The following is a 24,545-nucleotide window of genomic DNA, read 5'->3' as shown; positions in this document are numbered from 1 at the left end:
AGAACATCACACAGTCCTGATAGATAAATAGGTCACACAGGTTGCTCCCTGGTATAGGGTGACTTTGGGAAAATCCTAGGCAGACAGCAAGGTCCTTGGGAGCAGGAACTTCACAGTCCAGGACCTTGAAATTTCTCTGCATTTTCCCCTGCTTCTTTCCCTCATGTATCATATGATCCTCTGCCTTCCTAAGACCAACCTCTTCACCTATGCTCTCCATAGAATCCTCTCCAGCTTCTTCTGACCTGTGGACTTCCAGATATTGCACGCCTTCTCTAAAAGCATCCTCTTGGGCCTCTTCAAATGTGCTCATAGTCTCTCTTTCAGAGCAGTCTTCCATCAGCATCTTGCTACTTCATTTAGATATTTTTCTCTCTTTCTTCACTGGCAAACTTCTAGAAAGAGAGATCTGTACTCCTAAACTATTGTATCAGTTGGTCCCAAATTCTCTTCCTAAGTTCAACAGCAAGTGTCTGATGATGAAGCCCCCAGTGGTCTTTCTCCCTTCCCCTCTCTGCCCTGTTTGCAGCTGTCAGCTCTCTCAGCTGTGTTGTACTCTTTCAGGCCTTCAGAACTCCCAGGCTTTATTTCTGCCTTTGGCCTCTGTGTTGTGGTTGCAGGAGGCATATCTTCAGGTTTCTGACTTTTCTCATTCTTTGTTCTTTCCCTTTAGAAGTTCATTTAGTCCCAAGTCAACGGCCATCCCCATCTTGGAAATGACTCCGAGAAATTCATGCACACGTTTTCCCTGAGTTTTAGTCATGCTCTTTGCTGGAGTTCTCAACCTGGAAATAACTATCACTGTCTTAATCATTCATCTGAAACTACTATTTGTGGGAATCCCCTTCCTCACCCTTCATATTTTCATGGTGAATCATGAAGCCAGGTTTATATCATCCAATTGTGTAACTTCAGGCAAATTCTTCAATGTTTGTGGCCTCAGCTTCCTCATTTGTAAAATATAAGTGACTTCTGAATCTGTGTCTATAAATATACCCTGACCCTCCTACTTAACTAGCCCAATTGACCTAAGCAAATTATGCCTTTTTTCTAAGAATGTCTTCATTTTAAAATGAAAACATGAATATTTAATTCATAAAGTTGATTGGAGAATTACATGAGGTTGAAAACTGCAAGTGCTAGCAGGATGTCTGTGCATAATGCTTAATATAGCAGCTATTATTCTTCCTGTTACCCATGGTTGATTCTTTGGAACATTTTTGATTTCTTCTTCTCTCCTGTAGCTAGATAATGACTAGGTCTTATCAATCATTCCTTGGTAGTGTCTTGATAGTAACTTTCAACATTGACTACCCACCTACTTCTAGGCTCCCTGCTGGATATGGTGGTTCTCACCTTTACCATCAGCTACAGTGTAGGCATTGGTATTTCTGTTGAGGAAACTGCTTCAGAGATTTAAATGACCTAAGTCACATGGCTTGTGACTGGTTGAGGTGGAATTCAAACAACTTCTGGCCACCTTTACAGTCAGCTCTGTTTCCACCATCCTGGTCTTCCCCTTCCCTCTCCTTCCTTCCTCTTCTCACGGCTGTCAGCTGAAATCTGTCTTTCCTATTCTGGCGTCCAGTGGCCTCTTTACCTCCAGTCTCCCCCAGTTGCCTGTCATCCCATCTGTCACCAACAGATTTTCCCCTGTCTCCTTCCTGGGAGATATTTAACAACTTCCGTTCATCTCCTGAAGACATCTGGCATTTAAGGCCTCCCTCTCTGGTCTCATTTCTTATATTCCTGCCAAAGAGCTATTTTTTGTGTATTTCCAATGTACTTTTGTATATACTATGATTTTTAAAAGACATTTTCTCTACCTGGAAATACTGCCCATATTAAATCTCAACAATGGACATGAACTTGGGCAAACTTTGGGAGATGGTGAGGGACAAGGAGGCCTGGCATGCTGCCGTCCACAGAGTCACAAAGAGTCGGACGTGACTGGCCACTGAACAACAGCAACAGTGTACTTTGTGTGTGTACTGTGATTTGCAAAAGACATTTTCTCTACCTGGAAACACTGTCCAGATTAAATCTCATTAATAACATAAAGATTCTGCTGACTGGGTAAGCCTGTTGTGGCTGTTGTTACTATTTTAACAAACACAACTCTTTAGCTAGTTCTTGTACAGATTCATTATTCAGAACATACAAGTTATTACAGTAGAGCTATTATTAGAGACCTCTTTTTGATCTCAGCATTTCTTAATAGAAGGCATCCAAGTTGGAAAAGAAGTAAAACTGTTACTGTTTGCAGATGATATGATACTATACTTAGAAAATCCTAAACACAATACCAGAAAACTACTAGAGCTCATTAACGAATTTGGTAAAATTATTGGATGCAAAATTAATATGCAAAAATCTGTTGCATTTCTATACACTATCAATGAAAGATCAGAAAGAGAAATTAAGGACACAATCACATTTACTTTCGTACCAAAAACAATAAAATACCTTGGAATAAAGCTACCTAAGGAGGTGAAAGACCCTTACTCTGAAAACTATAAAATGCTGATAAAAGAAATCAAAGAACACACAAACAGATGGAAAGATGCACCATGTTCTTGGATCAGAAGAATCAATATTATCAAAGTGACCATACTGTCCAAAACAATCCACAGATTCACTGCGATCCCTATCAAATTACCAATGACATTTACAATTATAATTTACAATTACAAATACAATTACAATTTACAATTACAAAATACAATTACAATTTACAATTGCCACTTTTCACAGAACTAGAACAAAAATTTTTTAAGTTTGTATGGAAACAGGAAAGACCCTGAATGATCAAAGCAACCTTGGGAAAGGAAAAAGGAACTAGAGCAATCAGGCTCCCTGTCTTCAAACTATACTTCAAAGCCATACTCATCAAAACAGTATCACAGTGGCACAAAAACAGAAATCTAGATCAATGTAAACCCATGTGACTATGGGCAATTAGTCTATGGCAAAGGAAGCAAGTATATACAATGGTGAACTTGGCATTTCTTAATGCCCTTGAGTTCAGCAGTTCTGTGATTCCTGTATCCATTCTCTGGCATCCCTATTCTTTTCTGAGGTAATGATATCTACTCTGGAAATGCACATGGTGGGTGTAGAGCTCAAAGATATCCATTGCAGCATTATTTATAACTTTGGAAAGCTGAAAACATTAAATGATTTTAGAACAATAATGTAGCCATTAAAATAATCTTTGCAAGGAATTTTGAACATGTGGGAAATGCCTTTTGATATGTTAATAACAGCAACAAAAGAATCAAGACATATAAACAATGAGGGCAGCAAACAATAAAAAGCAGCATACAAATTACCTTTTCATTAAGACCTCAAATATATAAAATATGGGGGGAGACCTTTTGATTAAAGAATTATTAGTAATTTTTTTTTTGCTTTGCTGCAGTTTTCTATACTTTGCAAGTTTTCTGCTTTGAGGCCCTAAGTCTTTTTTTTTTTTGGACTGGTGGTTTGTGGGATCCTAGTTCTGTGACCAGGGATTGAATGCAGGGCCATAGCAGTGGAAGTAGCGAGTCTTAACCTGTGGATCACCAGGAAATTTCTGAGGGCGTAACTTTTTATTCTCAGACAAAATAACATGTTGACTTACAACAAATAATGATGCAGGGATAATTCCCTGTGTTGGGGTCCCCAGGATTACCCCCAGATTCATCAGTTTACTGATAAGACTCATGATACTCAGCATATATTGTAAAGGGGATTATGATTTATTACAGCTAAAGGATATAAAGCAAAATATAGAGGAAACCAGGGACAAGCTTCCAAGAATCCTCGTCCAGTGCAGTCACACAGGTACACTTAATTTCTCCAGCAATGAATTGTGGCAACAGCATGTGAAGTCTTGTCCACCAAGGAAGCTCATTAGAGATTCAGTTTATATTGGGATTGGTCAGATGGGCAGGCTCTGCCTGGCACCTACTAAAACCCCAGACTCCCAGAAGGAAAGGAGAGGCTCGGCACAAGCCATGCTGTTTCTGTAAACAGTTGAGGCACAGCTAGCCACTCTTAGCAGGGAACGTGGGAATTCTCTGGGAATCCAAGTTCCAGATTCCAGTAAGGGGCCAACCTTGCACTGGCCTTGCCAAGGCTGGCAGCCTCCGACCTGCTGTGTTAACTCTTCTGCAACTTCCCTTGATCTTGTGGCTCACACTTCAGACTTCCTCAGGGAATAAGGACCTGGACTCTCACTTCCATCGTAAACCCAGAGTCGATACCACAGTGGCCTTTGCAAAGTCCAGTAAAGAGACTGATAATGTTATGTTTGAGGCACGGAATTACAGAGAAGTCCGTGGCCCACAAACACCGGGTTCCTCCCACCCACGCTTTTCTCAGGGTTGGAGAGGTGGTCCCCAGGTGGTGCTGGCAGGGGGCCAGGGGAACCTAGTGAGTGCCAGTGTGCCAGCTCCACGTTCCTGGCTGCTGACTTAGTGTGTTTTCCCTTCGGCTCTAACTACTTAAAAATCAGTTAGCTCACAGTCCTTGGAATGCAAGCAGCACAGAACTGTTGTCTTAGGAATGTGAGTTCCGCGGGCCCTGGGACTCTGAGTGCAGTGTCCGTTCCTTCTACAAACAGAGTGTGTCAGCATTTCCCCCCTGAGACATCCTGGAGAGTGATGACTTCATGCTCACTGGCTCGGATTCTAACCCAGGAGCTGTTCTCACTGATGTCACGTCCTCAGCGTGGGTACAGAAGCGCTCTGCTCCTGTCCCCCATCTCCTCTTGTCTGTTGGCCATCTCTAGCACCTGCCTTGACACCTGTAAAAGTAGCTAAGTTGCAAGAGTCAGTTTGACAAAGAAATTCACGTTCTTCCCACCTCTTCCAGCTGCCCTTCACCCAGTCTGTGTTCAATGGAATCTGAGCCCCCTCTGTCATCAGATAAAGAAACAAAATTTTATTGTGATGGAGGCAAGCCCCTGTCTTTATTCAGCCTACCTGAGAAAAAGAAAGCATTTCTGCTCATACTTGCTTACTGTGACTAGGCTTGATGAATACTCATTGTTCGTTTATTTCTTAAGTATAGCAGCCAATAGAATGAATGTTTGTTATTTTATGCATGTGCTTACTTTTACTTTTTATCCCCCCCCCCCATTCTGTTTAGTAACTTATATTGATGAAGATGAAAATGAAATACTTGAATTGTCATCAAATGAAACATTCTCGGTCATGCTAAAGATTCCAGAGGAGTGTGTTTCTGAAGAGGAATTACCTGACATGCTCCAGAAGCGGGTAAGTTACCTTATGTATTATTACTGAGTTCTTAGCATTAGAGTGTGAATTCTTCTGGAGCAGCTGGGTTAGAGCTAGCCAGTAAGTAGCTTCAAGCTTGGATTCTTTGGATATTGGCAGAAACCAATGCTTAGAAATAGATTTTCTGTAGTGCAAAGCCGGAAGGAAGAACCCTGGCCTCCAGCTGAATGTGTTCTGGAGGACAGTATTCTGTTTCTCACTCTGGTCTTAGGTTTGATTCAACCTGAAATTTTATTGGGGGTCTGTGAGGTGCTAGACAACATGCTTAGTGCCAGGGCCATAGAGGCTGTGCCCTCAGTGGGGCTCAAAGTCCCAGTTGGAAGAATTTGGAGTCCAAGAGGAAGCAATTAAATAGTCATGAGCAGTGTGGTATGTTCCATCACTGAGATATGTACAGTGTGATTTACAACCGCAGAGGGGAGGTGGAGGCTTGGAGGGCCTCCTGGAGGAGGCGAGACTCAGGATGAGTCTTGAAATGTGAACTAGGGGTATTCCAGATTAGAGAGCAGAGATCACAAGGGTGTCTGCTCAGCAGTGTGCTACGAGCTCCACATACTGTGCAGCAGAAATGCAGAGGTGAGGCTGAACGGACAGGAAGGGGTCAGATCACGAAGGTTTCCGGTTCTTTGGTGAGGTCCTGGAAGATTTTCATCTGCAGGCTGACATGGTCAACTTCTCATTTTATTCTTTCTGTGATGATGGGAAAACATTGGAAGTGGAGGGCTTAGTTAGAAGGATGACAAGTGAGGGAGCCTAGAATTAGGGCGATGTCAGGGGAGATAATTGAGGTTCAGGTGAGATTTCAGAGGTCTGCTCCCTCAATCGGACTTCATGGCTGGTAGGATGTGGGCTGAGGGAGAGCAAGGCTCCAGGCTTCTGGTTGGGTGACCGCATGGGTGGATGGCGATATCATTCATGGAGCGGGGAACGCAGGACAAGGAGCCTCTGTGTGTTATGGGGGCTCTGCAGTAAGACCACAAAGGTTGGTTGGAGCAGCCCCGGTTATTCTGTCAAAGACAGAGTGGTTCACAGTCAGACCCAGGACAGTTTTTGAGAACAAAATCTAAGCATGACCAGCCTGCTGTCTGTTACTCTCGTCCCTGTGGTAGATAGGTTGAACGGGGTGAGTTCCCTTTATTTCCTGAAGGGCAGAGTCTTACCCAGTGGATGGCTAGGGCAGTACCCTCTTTTTTGCCTTTTTGATTGAGAGGTTTTGCATTGGCCGAGGAGAGACCAAGTGAGTCAGCACCCCCAGTTGTCACTGGTCTAAGTCAGAGGGAAATGGGTGTCACTCACTCACCTGAGAGCCATCTCTGGTCATAGAAGCAGATGTGAGCAGCTTCTGCAGGTGTTTTTAATTCATTGTGGTATAATGGCTGAGGAACAGGGACTGGTGGGTCTCTGGGGCAAGTTCACAGGCCTCTTTGAGTTGGTTCCTACTGTGATAAATGGAAATCACCTCACTTTCCCTGTATACCCACAGATGCATATAAAGAACTTTGTAAGGCATTTTTAAAAAGAATTATCTGATTTGCAGACAATAAACATAAGGTGCAGTGAGGTGAAGAAACTTCTGCTCTCTGGTTTCCCAACAAATGTTCAGGGGAAAAAAATGAGGAACTTGGAGATATTACTATCTTACTGTCAGATCGAGAACCCTTTTCTTTCACTTAGGCCAGTTTCTGGGTTTGGAAAGTAAATGGGAATAGATATTGAAACACTGCACCCTCTGTTTTGCTTTATTGTCTTGCTTTCTGAGCACACTTTTCCTGGCTCCTCTCATATCTCACTGCCAGTTTCCTTCTCTTTGGGCTGGGCTGATCACTTCGCTTAAGCTAGCCTGGTAGCTACTCAGCGTCATAGCTCAGCTTACCTGCTCGATGCCAGAGTCAACGGTGGCCCTTCTAATAATGCAGGGGACATATCCCTCTTCCTCTGGAAGACTTTTTTCTTTTTTTAACATTATTACTTAAAAAAAATTGAGATATAGTTCATACACAGTATTATGTTTCAGGTGTATGACATAGTGATTCACAGTTTTTAAGATTACATTCCTCTTATAGTTGCTAAAGAATATAGGCCATATTCCCTGTGTTATATAATATATCCTTATCGCCTGTTTATGTATAGTAGTTTGTACTGCTTAACCCCCTGCCCGCATCTTGCCCCGCCCCCTCCTCACTCTCCCCAGATAACCACTAGTTTGATCTCTGCATCTGTGAGTCTGTTTCTTTTTTGTTCTTGTTATATTTACTCATTTCTTTTACTTTTTAGATTCCACATATAATTGATATCACACAGTATCTGTCATTCTCTGACTTATTTCACTTAGCACAATACCCTCCAAGACCATCCATGTTGTTGCAAATGGCAACATTTCATTCTTTTTCATGGCTGAGTAGTTTTCCATCTGTGTATACCACTGTCCTTTGTCCATTTATCTGGTGATGGACTCTTAGGCTGCGCCCACATCTTGGCTATAGTAAGTAATTGTGTGTGTGTGTGTGTTCAGTTGTGTCCGGCACTTTGTGACCCCATGGACTGCAGCCCCTCAGGCTCCTCTGTCCATGGAATTTTCCAAGCAAGAATACTGGAGTGGGTTGCTGTTTCTTTTTCCAGGAGATCTTCCCACCTAGGGATTGAACTCCTGTCTCCTGAGGCTCCTGCATTGTCAGGCGCTTCTTAACCATTGGACCACCTGGAAAGCTCCATCGTGAATAACGGAAACTGGTTTCTGATGAGCCGCTGTGCCTGACCCTGGTGATCGGCCCACTGGGCTCAAAGCTCAGTTTGCACTCAGCCTCACTGGCACAGTTTGGGAAACACCAGAGCAAGGGGTGAGGAGCGCCTCTTTTCACTCTTTTGATCCCAAAGTAGTGTGGTTGACAGCTCCTAAATATGTAAATATTTCCTAATCATAGTAGGTGATGGTGCCACAAAAAAAAGTTAGAGTGGACACTGAAATTGATCTAGTATACCACGCCATCTCTTAACATGAAATTTTAAAACTTTTTCTGGGTATCAATGTGCAAAACACAGTGCTTAGGACCCTAAGAATTAATGAAAGGAAGAGGGAGAGGGAGGGAAAAAAGAAGGAAGGACAGACATAATTTCTGACAAAAGAAGCTCAATCTAAAAGGAAGAGAGGGATAACCAGGTGGGGTTTGCTATATGACGCAGGGCACTCAAAGCTGGTGCTCTCTGCCAACCTGGAGGGATAGGGTGGGGAGCGAGGCAGGTGGGGGCTTCAGAATGACCGGCACACATGTATACCTATGGCCAATTCATACTGATGTTTGGCAAAAACCATCACTATATTGTAAGGTAATTATCCTGCAATTAAAGTAAATTAAAAAATAAAAGGAAGAGAGGGATATTGTTGTTGTTATTATTGTTGTTGTTATTTTCGGCGCTTGAGAAAAAATGCCCTCTCTAGCATCTTCATCTTCCTCCCTGTTCTGAGCAGTCCTGGGATTGCGCCAACCTCCGGGTTTTCTAAATGACTGTTGGCAACTTTCTCTGGGGCTCAGAAACTCTAAGATGGCCCAGTCATCTTCCCCGCAGAGTTCTTAACACTTTATGCTACTTTTGTCCTTGTTGTTCAGGAGACACTTTCCCCCTCGCTCCATCTGAACGGGTTGTGTGCTAAAACGTGAGGACGCTGGGCTGTCTGTACATCTAGGACTAGATTCCTTACTAGCAGAGTGACCTCCCTGAAGGCCTAGAGTTTTTTTATTTTTTCCATCAGCAAAAAAGGAACAGAGGGCAGAGATAGCAGTGCCTCTTCCGTCAGCTTCTGATGCAGATGACAGCAGTAGTGGCCGGGGTGGAGGAAGTGCTCTAAACCCCTCTGCTCTACCTTGGGGAAATTGGATTGTCACCCGTGAGTGTAGTGGGAGCAAACGACGGATGCAGCCTCCTTGAGATTCTGCCGAGGGTGGGTGGGAGACGATGGGCAGGCTTTCCTCGGGGGTAGTTCTGCTGCTTGCTGCGGAATAAAGCAGTGAGGCCATAAGCCATGATGGGCGCAGCGGGCATGCCGAGCTCAGCACAGAGGACCCATGGGGGTGAAGTTTCCAGAGCAACGTTGGGCTTGAGGCTTCAGGCCAGCAGGAGTGGGTCTAGCTACAGGCTTGCTTCCAGCCTCAGAACTGGATTCATGCTGGGGGAGTACCCAGATCCCAGCACTGTCCTCCTGCCTGCTAAGAACAAGGCATTTAAACTTCAAAGTAATAATTTTAGAGAGATGCAATGTAAATGCGTTCAGCCACAAGTTCTGGGGTACTATAGGTTGGGGTTTACATCTCTGAAACATGATGGAAAGATTAATCAAAGAGTGGGAGAAGATATTTGTGACATCAAACCAACAGCTAGTATCCAGAGTGTAAAGCAGTTTGGGTAAGAAAATGCAACCCGAGAGAAAGAACACTGGCAGACAATTCAAAGCTGAGAAATTCCACAGTTAATAGACCCCTGAAAAGACACTCAGCCTCACTAGAACACAATATGACAGTGTAAACACAATGAAAACTCATCAGATTGGCAAAAATTGAAAAATCTGGTAACCTTAAATGCTGGCAAGGCTGTGGGCAATAGAGCACGTGTACATTGGTGGGAGGGGAGTGAAATGGAGTGCAATTCAGAAAGAGTTAAGGTGGAGATGTGCTAACTCTTAGACCCAAGTCCTCCTCTTGGTATATGGCCCAGGGAATCTCTTACCTGTATGAGAAGAGAGGCCTAGGGGTGTTCAAGCAGATCACCTCAGCATAGTTGTGGCAGGAGACAGTCAGAAACAAAGCACATGGCCCCCAGGAGGGGAGGGGAGGAGGTGGAGCTGTCATTTCACGGCATCTCTGCAGAGTTAGGAGTCAGACCGAGTGACCTCCATCTAGAGGTACATTGTGTTGTTGTTGTTTAGTCGCTCAGTTGTGTTCAGCTCTTTGCCACCCCACGGACTGCAGCACGCCAGGCTTCCCTGTCTTTCACCATCTCCTGGAGCTTGCTCAAACTCAGGTCCATTGAGTTGGTGATGCCATCCAACCATCTCGTCTTGGGTGATCCCCTTCTCCAGCATTCGATCTTTCCCAGCATCAGGGTCTTTTCTTTTTCAGTGAGTTGGCTTTTCAAATCAGGTGGCCAAAGTACTGGAGCTTCAGCTTCAGCATCAGTCCTGTCAATGAATATTCAGGGTTGGTTTCCTTTAGGATTGACTGGTTTGATCTCCATGCTCTCCAAGGGACCATTGTGGGTAAACTGCAAATGTGATTTTGAGCGAAAAAAATCAAATCAGAGAAGGTGTAGAATATGGTATGTTTTATTTGAATAAAAACATGCATTGAATTTATATATGTATTTCTAAAAAGATCAAGTCTTTGGGGACTTCCCCGGCAGTTCAGTGGTTAAGACTCTACACTTCCATTGCAGGGAGCATGGGTTCTATTCCTGGTTGGAAAACTAAGATCCCGCATGCTGTGTGGAGCAGCCAAAAAAAAAAAAAAAAAAATTACATATAGTTATGATTACACAAGGGAGTGTTGCACCCATAAAAACATGCGTGGAAAAGATACACGACAGCTTCAGGACAGTGGTTCGTGGTGGGCAGGGAGAGAGGAAGGTGGAATCGTGTGTGGGAATAACGTTGGCTGTGCTGTGTCTTCAGGTAAAGGGCTCAGCTGCATGTGGTAAAATGTGATGGGGTGAAACCTGGGGAGTGGGAGCACCTGTGTCCTTGTTTTTATGGTTGCAACACTTGACGCTAAAATAAGAGCTTTGTGTCATTGTAATTGTACCACTCATTTGGTTGCATTATCCAGAAACCACATGGCTGCGTCTCCTTGGAGTGAAGTTCCCGGGCAAGGAGAGAACAGGCCTTTCTTTGTCTGGTGATGTGTGGGCCCCTGAGTTGCCTGTTCTGTCTTCCCAGCCCCTTAGAGATTCCCTCCTTCCCGAGGTGCTTGGGTCTTTGTGGGCTCAGGCTGTTGGCCAGTCAGACCACACGTCACAGTGCAGCGTGTAAGAGTTGCTGAAAATCCCAGCCTGATCACTTGGTCCTTACAAACAAGGTCCCTTTAAATGAGTGCCAACTTGAATTTAGGTTGGTGTGGGGCCCACCCCTTCATGTTTCTTCACCCAGAGCCTCTTGGTAAGTTCATTCCTCCATAGGGTGGAATTTCCATCACCCAGGGGTAGTTTTGCTTGTCAGGTGATATGCAGTGTGATCTGGCTGTGATGTGTGGTTGTTAACTTGCCTCTGTTTGTTTTAGGTGACACACGTGTACAGTGATTCACCAGCTCTGAACCGCTATTTCACTTCGGTTGAAGTCATGGACTTCAGGTAAGAATGTAGAGTATTACAGTCTCTCTCTGGAGGTTGACAGTCATAATGAGTTACCCAAAAGGACTTCCCTAACCCCAAAGCACAAAGTTCAGTTCAGTTTAGTCACTCAGTCGTGTCCGACTCCTTGCGACCCCATGAACCGCAGCACGCCAGGCCTCCCTGTCCATCACCAACTCCCAGAGTTTTACTCAAACCCATGTCCATTGAGTCAGTGATGCCATCCAACCATCTCATACTCTGTCGTCCCCTTCTCCTCCTGCCCTCAATCTTTCCCAGCATCACAGTCTTTTCAAATGAGTCAGTTCTTTGCATCAGGTGGCCAAAGTATTGGAGTTTCAGCTTCAGCCTCAGTCCTTCCAATGAACACCCAGGACTGATCTCCTTTAGGATGAACTGGTTGGATCTCCTTGCAGTCCAATGGACTCTCAAGAGTCTTCTCCAACACCATAGTTCAAAAGCATCAATTCTTCGGCACTCAGCTTTCTTTATAGTCCAACTCTCACATCCATACATGACCACTGGAAGAACCATAGCCTTGGCTAGACGGACCTTTGTTGGCAAAGTAATGTCTCTGCTTTTTAATATGCTGTCTAGGTTGGTCATAACTTTCCTTCCAAGGAGTAAGCATTTTTTAATTTCATGGTTGCAGGTACCATCTGCAGGGATTTGGGAGCCCAGAAAAATAAAGTCAGCCACTGTTTCCACTGTTTCCCCATCTATTTGCCATGAAGTGATGGCACCAGATGCTATAATCTTAGTTTTCTGAATATTGAGCTTTAAGCCAACTTTTTCACTCTCCTTTTTCACTTTCATCAAGAGGCTCTTTAGTTCTTCACTTTCTGCCATAAGGATGGTGCCATCTGCATATCTGAGGTTATTGATATTTGTCCCGACAATCTTGATTCCAGCCTGCACTTCCTCCAGCCCAGCATTTCTCATGGTGTACTCTGCATATAAGTTAAATAAGCAGAGTGACAATATACAGCCTTGACGTACTCCTTTTCCTATTTGGAACATGGACCACAGTCTTGTCTAACTCAGTGAAGCTATGAACCATGCCGGGTAGGGCCATCCAAGATGGAAGGGTCATGGTGGAGAGGTCTGACAGAATGTGGTCCACTGGAGAAGGGAATGGCAAACCACTTCAGTATTCTTGCCTTGAGAACCACATGGACAGCATGAAAAGGCAAAAAGATAGGACAGTGAAAGATGAACTCCCCAGGTTGGTAGGTGCCCAATATGCTACTGGAGATCAGTGGAGAAATAACTCCGGAAAGAATGAAGAGAAGGAGCCAAAGCAAAAGCAACATCCAGTTGTGAATGTGACCAGTGATGGAAGCAAGGTCCAATGCTGTAAAGAACAATATTCCGTAGGAACCTGGAATGTTAGGTGCATGAATCAAGGCAAGTTGGAAGTGGTCAAACAGGAGATGGCAAGAGTGAACATGGACATTTTAGGAATCAGTCAACTAAAATGGACAGGAATGGGTGAATTTAACTCAGATGATCATTATATCTACTACTGTGGGCAGGAATCCCTTAGAAGAAATGGAGTAGCATCAGAGTCAACAACAGAGTCCAAAATGCAGTCCTTGGATGCAGTCTCAGAAACGACAGAATGATCTCGGTTTGTTTGGGCTTTGTGATCTCTGGCCACAAGAGAGAGCTCTTTGCCAGTCGTTGGCAGGGACAGTGTTCTGATTCATTACTGGGACTGGCTTGACTGCAACACCTACCCTTGGGTGAGAGTCTCAGATGTGATCACTCTTAAATATTTTATTGCTACCTCTTAATCTAGGCCTTTAAAAAAAAGACTGGCCTTCTTGAACCAAAGGATAATTGTGAGAATTGTAAATGGGGAGGTAGTGTTTAACAAACTGTGTAGACCATTGATCAGCTGAGGATAGCCGTATGATTATTTTTCTTTTAGAAGTAGGAGAATATGTTCTAGAAAGAGAAAAACCCTCTTTCCTAGGTCCTCTTACTGAGTGATGCAAAACCGTGGGAAGTAGAAACAGGACAGAAACCGTTGCTCACTTTGGGGACAAACCAGGGAGGTGAGATTTGCTGCTGGTACCCAGGGCCATCTGGGGAGTTCAGGATTGTGTATCCTGCCAATGGCAGGGAGCTTTGGGCCCTACATGGACCATTTTATAGGTTAAGCGATGAACTGGTTAAACTGGAGAGCTTTGACAAGCCCGTGGGAGAAGGGAGACCAGGGAGAAAAGGGCTGCCTTGGCCTGCCTCTGGACAAAGTGTGGTATTAGGTAGCTCTCGGAGCCTCCCCTGCATGGCCTCTCACGGTGGGCTTCTCGAGGTTGGGTTTTAGGTGAAAGGAGGTTTGGGTAACTGCAATTTTGTGTGATGAGTGCATTGACGAGGGCTCTTCTGTGGTAGTACACTCTTTGCTTTTTTTATACTGGGAGAACTTGTAGAACTCAAAAGATGTTTTTGCTAAAATCAGTTTCCTGAGTTGCAGTGTGATGCTGTTGATATGTTTATTGTCTCTGTTTGGTTTGCCTTTCTTTCAGTGGTGAAAATGCCACAATCATCTTCCACCTGCACTTCAGGATTCCTCCTGAAGATGGCAGTTTTATGAAGTATGTGATGAGTGAGGAGTTCGTGCTGGGCGTTTTGCAGCAGGATTTCCATGATCAGAACGTGGCTGGCTGTGAGACTCTGGGGCTTGATCCAGGATCCCTCTGCTCCTACAATAAGTTGAGCACGTCCGGAAGGCAGAGCTGTGACGGTAAATGGGGGAACCAGGTGGGGCAGAGAGCTTACTTTGATTTCTGAGCAGGTGATGCTCCATGTCCGTGAAGGTCACCCAGTCCCTACCCTTTGTGAGCAGAGAGAGAAGCTGGAAAAAAAAGTCACGGAAGCAAACTATAAAAATGAGGTTTGCTTCATGCTTCCTTGCTGTGGTTCACCCGCACTCAAAGCTCCGAGCCCCACATCACAGTATCATTAGACGCCTTCGTGGAAACGCTGTGGTCGCACCGGAGAAGCAAGTACTGAAGAATTTGAAGTAAATGGCATATTAAATTGTTGAAAGATGGTTCAATCTGGAGAATATCTTTTCCTGTTGAAGGCCACTAGTCTAAGATATTAACAGAGGGATATAGAGAGGCAAGTTCGTCTCTTTCTTAGAAGATTATAAGCGAAGTGTGCATCGACGTTTAAAGCTAAGAATGCAATGAGGAAATGGACGTTATTTGAATAAGCACAGATGAGACCCCACTTGTGAAGACTCTGTACAGAACCTATCAGGGAGGAAGGTGGGGGTTGGGGTGACTGCCGGCCTCTGAGTCCTCCTTCCTGTGGTCTGCACTGAGCGTCAGCCTGTTTCCATTCTTCTCGTTTTCCACTTCTGAGCTCCCTTGGATGGGCTTTGGATCTTGGTTAGTCCGTAATACTAATGATTTTGGATGGTTCCTTATCCACAATCCACCAGAAACACTCTGTACATCAGCAGTGGAAAATACTAGTTGAATGAATGAAAAAGGCAGTCACGAAGGAGGTGTGGTGAGCAGCAGGCATGGGGCCAGCTGCCAGGGGTCAGAAGAGTGGAACAGGTTATAGAGCGCACATCCCCACGTGGTGTTTACTGTGATGACACTTGCTTCTTGGGGACGAGAGGTGGGAGTGGACTAACCTTGGCCTGGGAGGGCAGAGAGTTATCTAAAGCAGCTCTTAAGGCATTCTTGCCCCAAATGAATAAAAGGAATGACATTCAGAGGCTGACGTTTAGCTTCCTGGGAAAGTCACGTAGTGAATAGTTTCCTCACTTGAGCATCTGAATAGATGGAGTGTCTGTGGGCCAGACCAGTAACATTGTGTGGAGTGAAAAGGCTCTGCCTCCTCCACAGGAATTCTAAAAAGAAAGAAGGAAAGGCAGAAAGGAGGGAGAGAAGGGGGGAGGAAGGAAGGGCCCTCCAGCCCCATGCTCTGTGCAGCGGAGGGAGAGAAGAGGCCCTCCGGCCTGCGGCGTGGGGACGGCCTTGACTCTCTGAGCCTCCTCTCTAGAACTGTGGTCCCCAGCTCTTCCCAAACGGAGATGAGGGGTTAGGAGGAGGGTGAGAAGGAGCTGAGGAGGATTATGAAGCTGGGAAGTCCACACACAGTGTGACAAACAGCACGCTGCTCCTGAGGCCTGGGAGACCTGGAGCTGAGCCTGGACTCGGCGTGGCCCCCGGGGCGCAGCCCTGAGCCGCGGCCTTTGTGCTTCTCGGGAGACCGCACTCTTTCTCGCGGGCGTTCCTCCTGGGGGGCGGTCTCTCCATGACCCCACACCCTCTTTGCAGAGCCTGGACAGGCTTTGATATTTTCAGGAGTGTGTGTATCAGTTTCCTCTCAAATGGAAGGGAAGACAGTGACCATTTGGAAAGCAAGAAAGGACAGAGAGAGTCTAGAGGGCAGGGAGGCAGCGGGAGGGGCAGCTCAGGGCAAAGTCCAGAGGGAGGGAGGAGAGGCCCCCAGGAAGGACCAGCAAGGCCTGGGGCTTCTGAGGCCAGCTCGCGTTCCCAGGTACCGTGGGCTTGGCAGGGCAGCCCCTTCTGTGATGAGCTAGGCAGATGGTCTCCCACAAAGACAGTGTTCTAATTCTTCAAAGAGCAAAGCTTCTTCTTTTTTTTTTGGCCATTAAAAAAAATTATTGAAGCATAGTCAGTTTACAATGTTGTGCTAATTTCTGCTGTATAGCAAAGTGATTTAGTTATACCGATATCTATCTGTCTATTAAAGAATCAGACATGACTGAGCGATTAAGCACAGCACATATCTATCTATTTATATGTATATATTCTTTTTCAGATTCTTTTCCATTGTGGTTTATCATAGGGTATTGAATAGAGTTCCCTGTGCTATATCGTAGGACCTTGATCTTTATCCATTCTGTGTTTTGTAGTTTGTATCCACTAACCCCAAACTCCTGATCCATCACTCCACCCCCATTTCTCCCCCTTGGCAGCCACAAGTCTGTTCTACAAAGGGCAGTGGTTTTTAAAATGGTTTGGTTCAGATGCCTCTTAGAGAATTTGCAGACAGCCGTGTAATTTCTCCCTGGAAAAAAATGCACATACTTTTCCCCTTGGACAGAATTTTACAATTTCAGGGATTCCAAGCATTCCCTGGAGCCAGTCTGCAAGTACGTGGAATTTCCAACGTGTGTGCTAGAGAGCCTGAACCTTAAATTAGCTTGTAATTTGGATCCCTAAGGGATTGTTTGTATATTTCTCTTTCTCTAATTGGGGAATATGATTGCTTGACCTAACTGCAGGCATTCTGATGCCTTCTACAAAGAAAAACTTCCTTTAATATTATAGTCATAAGGGAATTTTTAAATTTATATTTTCTTGCAGTGTTAATTGAGATATAATTAACAATACAGTGTAAGTTTAAGGGGTACAGAATAGTGACTCAACCCATACATTTTGAAATGATTGCCATAATAAGTGTAGTTAACGTCCACCACCATCACCTTGTAAGTTACAAAACTATTTTTCCCCTTGTGAGAACTAGTTCCCAGGACTGATTTATCTTATAACAGGAAATTTGTGTTTTTTGACCACCTTCATTCAATTCCTCCTCCTCCACACTTTGCCTGTGGCAACCACCAATCTGATCTCTTTCTTTATGAGTTTGGAGATTATACATAAAAGTGAGATCATGCAATATTTGTTTTTCTCTCTCTGACTTATTTCACTTAGCATAATGTCCTCAGGGTTAAGTGAATTTTTTTTGGTGATGGGTTGCTCCCTCCCCATCCCCCCATTCCTTGAGCTTCTTCACCTAGTGGAGGGTAGGGTCCCGAGATAAGGAGGGGAAATCTGTTTTACAATGTAAAACAGCTGTGTGACTTATTTTGAACCTTGTGAGTTATTCTAGACGTGGGGTAGTTATTTTATACTCTTTCCTGACCTGTGAAGGAGTCAACCAGTAGACTGGCTCCCCGTGTCTTGTCCTCAGTCATTGCCCAAGTGCCTCGGCCTTAGGCCAGCGCTGCACCACTTCTCTCATTAGAATTTCTCACTGTGTACTGTGTTTATATTAAAAAAATGAAAATTGAGAAATATTTTTACAATTAGACTATGGAAAAAGACTGACTGTTAAAATGTCCTCTGCATCCAAAAGTCCTCATCAAAATGTTATTTATCATGAATTATGCCAAAGTAAATAAGCAAACAATGTGTTATTTCCTTTTGAAAGGAATTCAGGACTTGTGAACGTGTGTGTGTGTCTGTGTGTGTGTGTGTGTGTATCTTACCTGGAGAGTAAACCTCCTCTGTTAAGAGTTTACAAATATTCCAATTTTACATTGGAGCTCATAATCAAGTAAAATAAAATAAAAACATAGATGCTTAAAATAATTATGCCTTTTTTTAAACTGTGACTTTCGTTTGTATTTCCTTTTCAGAATTATGAAGGTTGATCTATGTCTGACAGCAGCACTCTGCTGAACTTTGGGATGCCGAGAGTTCATTCCACTTTACAGAAGAGATCCTGAGAATTAACAGAGAAGGACTCAAAATGACTGGAGGCGTGGAGGCGGTCCTTTTTCTCCAGCTTCTGCACAGTTACAGAGTCTGGTTCGGTGTCTAACTAAGCAGTACTCCAGCGGTGCCCCAGCTGGGTCTAGAGACGGTGGGGTGATGGGGCGGCTGGCAGATCTGCAGGGGGAGGTCCCTCCACCCACAGCGGACGCTTTCTTTTTAGGGCAAGGGGTTCTTTCAGGCAGGATCCCGCCAAGCTGGGCGAGAGGAGACACAACAGGGAGAAGCCAAGCGAGGGGGAGTTCAGCCAGTCGCTCTCCTCCCTCCCAACCCTACATTTGATCTACCTCCAGACAAGGCTGCGGGGAAAAGGCATGCACTTTGTCAAAGGTAATTACACTGCTCATGTCTACTTCCAAGATGCGTAGACTTGTCACATATCAGGAAACCAGCCTTGGCACATCACCCGATGTTATTGCATTATGTAGCACTACAGAAATGAAATGTTTCTTAATTATTTCCCTGCATAATTACTGTGACTCCTGAACACCTCTTTTGAAGACATGGGTCCCTGTGAATTTTGAGCACACGACTCCTCATTTTGGATAGTTTGTCCATTTATATTTTCATCAGCTTCCATCAGACAGTCATTAAGACTGCTTACCGTCTGCTGGAGGTAGTTCCTGTTGACTTTTGTTGTCTGGGTTCCCTAGCCTTCCTGTAGGGCTCAGTGTCTTCAAGCACTGATTATGTATCTTATTGAAGATGATTGTGAAATAGGAAGAACCACTCTCAGAACTAAACTGCTGGAGGTTTAATGCCAGATCCTTTGGCAGGTGAGGCTTGGAGGGAACAAGAGGGACTGTTTTGGTCGCTACAGATATAGAATTACCTGTCAAGAGGGTCTTGTTAGGAAAATGACGTTGCTGGAAATTTTCCAGCAGAGTTCTGTGGTCATGTAGTGAGAGGTTCATAGCCTCAGGATCTCAGCTGACCCTGGTGGATGCTGTGTGTGTGGGGAGGCAGCTGTGTGTGTGGATGTGTGAGTGTGCATCTCAGGCTAGACTTGTTGAGCTCTTCATGACCCAGACTCTGGATAATGTGAATGTGCTTTGTTATTTAACTGGAAGATATGTTTATTGTAACTCAGTGTCTCATTGTTGAGCATAGTTCCTCAAACTAGTGAAACAGGTGAATTTCCCTTCTTCCTCTTTATGTTTTATATGTCAAACCTAAGCCTTCATGTTTGTACTTTTAAGAAAATAATGAAGAACTTCTTTGGAGAGGAGTTAAAATACTGACAATAAATTATTTTTGCTTCCGTTTTGCTGTGTTGATGTTTGCTCTGTAGGCGTTGACTCTCCAGGGCCTGCTTTGGCCTGGTGTGTCCTTGCAGTAGGCGGTGTTGGAAGCGGCCTTTTCATGAGGGCAGCTTCCCCTTCTGAGTGAACAAGGCTGAACCTGCCTGGGCCGGGTCCTCCTCTCCTTGTTCCTGTTGCAGAGGGGCTGTCTCTTCTCCACTTCCCTTGGGGCCCCGTGGGCATGACCAGGTGTCTGAGGAGCCTGGGGCTGGAAGGAAGGGCTGGTTCCTGTCTGGAGGCAGGACTGGGTTTGGTTCTGATCTCTGCTTCTCTGTTGGAAACCACCAGTATCTTAGCACCTTGCCTCAGGTTTTGACCACTTAAGAGTCATAGGGAGGATTTTCTGTTGGCTTGACCCTTCTGCCCAAATGGTGTGGAAAGAAATGAACTTTGTGACTCGAGCATTTTGAGGTGTTTGGGGGGGAAATGGCATTTATATACTGTTATGCTACCGGAGATGGATTGATTGGCTACGACACATCTTCATGAGGAGCATACCACATGGTGCATAAGAAGGTTTCAACAAATATCTGTGGTATAACAGCACTTTTTTGGGCTGTGAGGCTTGTGAGATCCTAGTTCCCAGACCAAGAATGGAACCCAGGCATTGGACAGCCAGGGAATTCCCAAGTGAACTATTTTGGGGGTGCCTCTCTATGCGGTCTGCAGGAAGTTTTCTGACAGGGATTGAACCTGTGCTGTCTTCTGTGGAAGCATGGACTCCTAGTCACTGGACCACTGGGAAATCTCTCACTGAAGGACTTGAGAAGAAAACCTGGAAGTCACTTAAGTACAGACAGAAAGTATACACCAGATCAGAGGGACACGCCCTCTTCCCATCTCCAGCTATGTCCCATTCTTTTCTGCCTTTCAATTTAACTTAGTTTTGCAGATTTTTTTTTAATGATGTGAGTTGCAGAAGGCTACAGAATATACTAATGAAGATGAAAATGATAATAAGGAAAAAAACTGCTGGTCTTATTAGCGAGTCAGGCTCTGCACAGATGAAATGGGAAACAGTGGGAAAAACAAGATGTTAAAGATAAACAGTAGGACTGTGTGATGGTCAGAGAAAAGGGTGAAAAATCTAGGTTAACTGGAGGAGGCTTTACTATCAAGTAGGACTGGAGCTGATCTTTAAAGCAATGGTGGGATTTGAGTAGACAGATTTTCTTTCTTTCTTTTTACACGTTTGTGTCTTAGGATGAGACACATGTTTTCTTCTTTTCCCTTTAGATATAGACTCTTGCCTTATTCAAAGTCTGATTAGTGCTTGGAGAAATGGGAGAAGTCTCCCTTTCAGCTCCCATTGTTGTTTCATTGTTTTAAAATAAGCTTATTCACACAATTACTGCATTGCCAGAAGCAACTTTTCCTTTATGATCGGAGGTCATTATCCTCTTAGCATCAGAAGGCAGTTCTCTCACTTTATAGTAGGAAACCAATGTACGGAAAGGTGGAAGGACCAGCCCAGAATCCCACAGTTGTGGGGAGCAAAGTCCAGCCTAGTGGGAAACACATGATCAGTGGCCTCCAACTGGTGGACCCCCCAGGGTCATGCTCAGGTCAGGCTTGGCTACATTCTGGAAACTCATGAAGAGCACAGGAGGAGGGAAGGGGATGGATTGTGAGGTGGGCTATCAGACTGTGCAGGACTCTGGGGTGGTCATGCCCACTCAACGCCTTACCAAGTGCCTCTGTTAGGAAAGTGGAGCTTGCACGGATCCATTTAGCAGCCGACAGATCCGAGGCACACTCAGATCCGAGGCACACTCAGATCAAGTGGCTCTCAGCTAGCTTTCTGAACTCGGTAGGTTGACTTGGAAAGAGCAGAGTCAGATAAATGTAAACAGAATCTCCTTTTCCTCTGAAGGCTCCTGTGGAACCTTGGGGCCTCAACTTTCCTGTTCTACCTACACCCTTCCTTCCTTCCATAGTGGAAGCCCCTGTCACCCAAGGTTGTCTTAAAAACATTAGCATTTGAATTTATTTGTTGTCAACGGTAGATTTTCCTGACCTATTTTTGTTCTTCTCTTGTACCTCTTGTGTTCTAACGTAAGAATTTATTCACAGACTAAGAGATTATTTATAGCTGCTAGTATGAGCATAAAGCAGAAACCACAAAGCCTGCAGATACTGCATATGCCTCTGTCAGCTTTGGCTCTGTGTAGTTTTAAGATCAGCATGGGGGAGGGGAGTTTTCTGATTCTATGTGTGACTTAAGGGATCATTTTAAATTCTCAGGCTGTCTCTAATCAAGAACAGGAATTCTTTAATTTAGGGTTGCATCCCCAAAGGAAATTGTATACAAATTTGTGTGTGTGGGTGTGTGTGTGTGTGTGTGTGGTGTCTGAAGGTACATTTTCTGTAAAAAGAGTACACTTCTTTCATTAGAAATCCTGAAATCTATGGAAAACAGATCAGCATTAAATACAGCCACAGTAGGTATTTCAGAGCACTCCCAAAAGACTCTCTTGCTCAAAAATAGTTCCCTTTCATAATTCCTTTCAATTTCATTATAAGACAGTTTTCTTTGTTTAAGCATTTATACTTAATATGTTCCCCAAATAAAGCATATTTGGGAAAAATCATACTTTTACAGGGTAAGACTCAAAGAACTATAACTTACTATGTTGTAACTACAAATATTTACTAATCAGCTTCCACAGTGGTCCAATGTCTGAGTGAAAAATCCCCGTGTAAACCCCAGTAATTATGCGTCTGCCTGTAAGGAAGACTGCCAAGTGACCCTGCACCCCCAGACACATCAGCACAAATTCTTCTCTGTACGCGATAAAGAATTTTGTGTCCCTTTGCTCGTTGACAGAATCTGTTCATAATCTGTGATAGATGATGTACATACATTGAATGAAATCCTCCTGCTTATGGGTGATGGAGCTGAGCCTCTTACATGCTCAAGTTCACAGAGCGAGGAAGAGATGAAACTAGGACTCAAATCATTAATCATCTGACTCTTGCGTACACACTTTTTGCCCTAAGCCACGTTACGTCTTATACTGTTCTCCATTATCATTCATGCCTCCTTTTGAAATTGAGTGAATCTCGGCCAAGGGTCAAGGATTAGGATTAACCTAATCCACATGGTTAGGATTCCATGTGGAAGAATTTTGCTAAAACTAGGAAGTTAGCAGAGGACACGATATTAACATGTGATTGGCTTAGCTCAAGACCATGGACTGACTGAAGCCTCATCAAACCTGTGTTGACACAGCCAACCTCAAGTCACTGGCTTTATCCCAACAGGGCACTTAGCACATTTTAAACAGCAACACTGTTTGACTTTGGTTCACTTGGGGAGCAAAATGGTGATTAAACTCATAATGCATCTACTACTTGTCTCAACAAACTTCTTACTATTTTAACATCGCCCAAATTAGGACAATGGTTATGGGTTAAATAAAACGGGAAGTTGAAAGCACAGGTGTGCATATAGAAATAGTCTAATTTGCTGATTGTTCTTGCCCTCACCCTAAATTGTGGTTTAACATTTCCATGCCATTTTATTCGCACCAAATCTTATGGTTACACCAAGACCCAAAACAAATTTTTGTTTAGTTTATCTATATGATTGTTTAAGAAAAGGGTCTGAAAATTTGTTTTCTCTGAAAAGGGCCCCCAAATAAATATTTTTGGCTTTGAAGGACCCGCAGTGCGTATTACAACATTTCAGCTCTCCAGAGGTTAAGAAGCCACAAGAGTACGTAGATAAATGAGCGGGCTGTGGGCTGCTGACCTTTTATTTACCAAGATAGCGAGTCAGCCAGATTTGGCCTGTGGGCCATAGTATGCTGACCCTGTTTTAAGGGCTGGGCATAATTCTAGAAACACTGAAAGAAAGAAGGGAAAATAAATAATTGAGGCAGAGGGAGCAGCGCTCGTAAGAGAAGGTTTGTGTCTGTGTGTGACATTTTTCCAGTGTGACACTTTATTCATAGTTTATACGTGACATATAACACAGATGCAATATGTAGTATATTGGAAGAGCACCAAAGTGGAAGCCAGGAAATCAGGCTCTAGGTAAAGTTTTGCCACTCCGTTGCAGTGTTGCAGTGAGCTAGTTTATCCTCTCTGGGCCAAAAAAAGATAGTGGGATTAAAGGATCTCCAATGACCTTTCTAGTCTATCTTTCTCTGATGCTATGATTTTCCCTAAGATTCTAGGGAGAAATACAAAGTTAAAAAATATGGATTAAAATATATATAAAAATCTGGCCTGGAACTTAGCAATTTAACCCGTGTAACCAACCAAGGCAACAGGGCCAACGAGTCAAAGACACTCTGCAAAGGATGCTACTACATATTATTATTTTTTAATACACATTTATCTCTATTGGAGTACAGTTGCTTTACAATGTTGTATCCATCTCTGCTGGACCACAAAGTGATCGCCCTATGTACACATATATCCCTTCCCCCTTGAGCCTCTCCCCGCTGCCGTCCCAGCCCTCTAGGTCATCACAGCACCAGGCTGGGCCCCCTGCGTTCTGCAGCAGCATCCCACTGGCTGTCTGTTTCACACGTGGTGGTGTGTCTGTGTCATTACTGCTCTCCCAACTCACTCCACTCTCTCCTTCCCCTTCCCCACAGCAAAGGACCCTGCTTAGAGGCCTGGAGTGAGAGGACAGCCACAGGCACCTACCTGGGAGGTTATGAGCGAGGAGTTGGGGACGCAGACATAGGTGGAATGAGGTTGCCCCTTGGGTAACCCAGGGGCTCTTAATATGATGGGTGAAGCTTCCCTGTGACTTCAGAGCACAATCACACAGACATTTTGTAAGAGGAACCTGAACGAAGGAGCAGGGGACCAGGGAGTCCCTCCCGCCACTGAGTAGAATGGCCCACATCCAAATTCAGAGAACCAAAGATGGTCACTTCCTTCTCAAAGAGTGAGTATTCGGGATAGTTGGGTGATCTTTGGATGCTGGACATCGAGGAGGATTTAGGAGGCTTTGAGGTCTGCAAACCAGTTTCCACACGGGCCTCCATAGCAAGAGCTGTCGTGTATGTGGGGAGCAGAGAGAGGCTGAAAGTGCTCCGTGCCCCAGACCTGC

General features: G+C 44.4%; 1 protein-coding gene across 1 annotated transcript in view; it reads left to right on the top strand.

Moving 5' to 3' along the window:
* Positions 1–22,929, top strand: part of C21H3orf52 (chromosome 21 C3orf52 homolog) — a 38,344-nt gene extending 15,415 nt beyond the window's left edge. The window contains exons 3-6 of the mRNA XM_065913581.1: positions 5,137–5,264; positions 11,549–11,619; positions 14,154–14,371; positions 18,038–22,929. Of these exons, the coding sequence (XP_065769653.1) occupies positions 5,137–5,264; positions 11,549–11,619; positions 14,154–14,371; positions 18,038–18,045 (425 nt within the window). The 3' untranslated portion in view covers positions 18,046–22,929. The remainder of the gene's footprint in view (positions 1–5,136; positions 5,265–11,548; positions 11,620–14,153; positions 14,372–18,037) is intronic.
* Positions 22,930–24,545: the final 1,616 nt, after the last annotated feature.

Source organism: Muntiacus reevesi, chromosome 21 (genome assembly GCF_963930625.1).
Source record: "Muntiacus reevesi chromosome 21, mMunRee1.1, whole genome shotgun sequence".
Lineage (NCBI taxonomy): Eukaryota > Metazoa > Chordata > Mammalia > Artiodactyla > Cervidae > Muntiacus > Muntiacus reevesi.
This window is presented reverse-complemented; position numbering and strand designations above follow the sequence as displayed.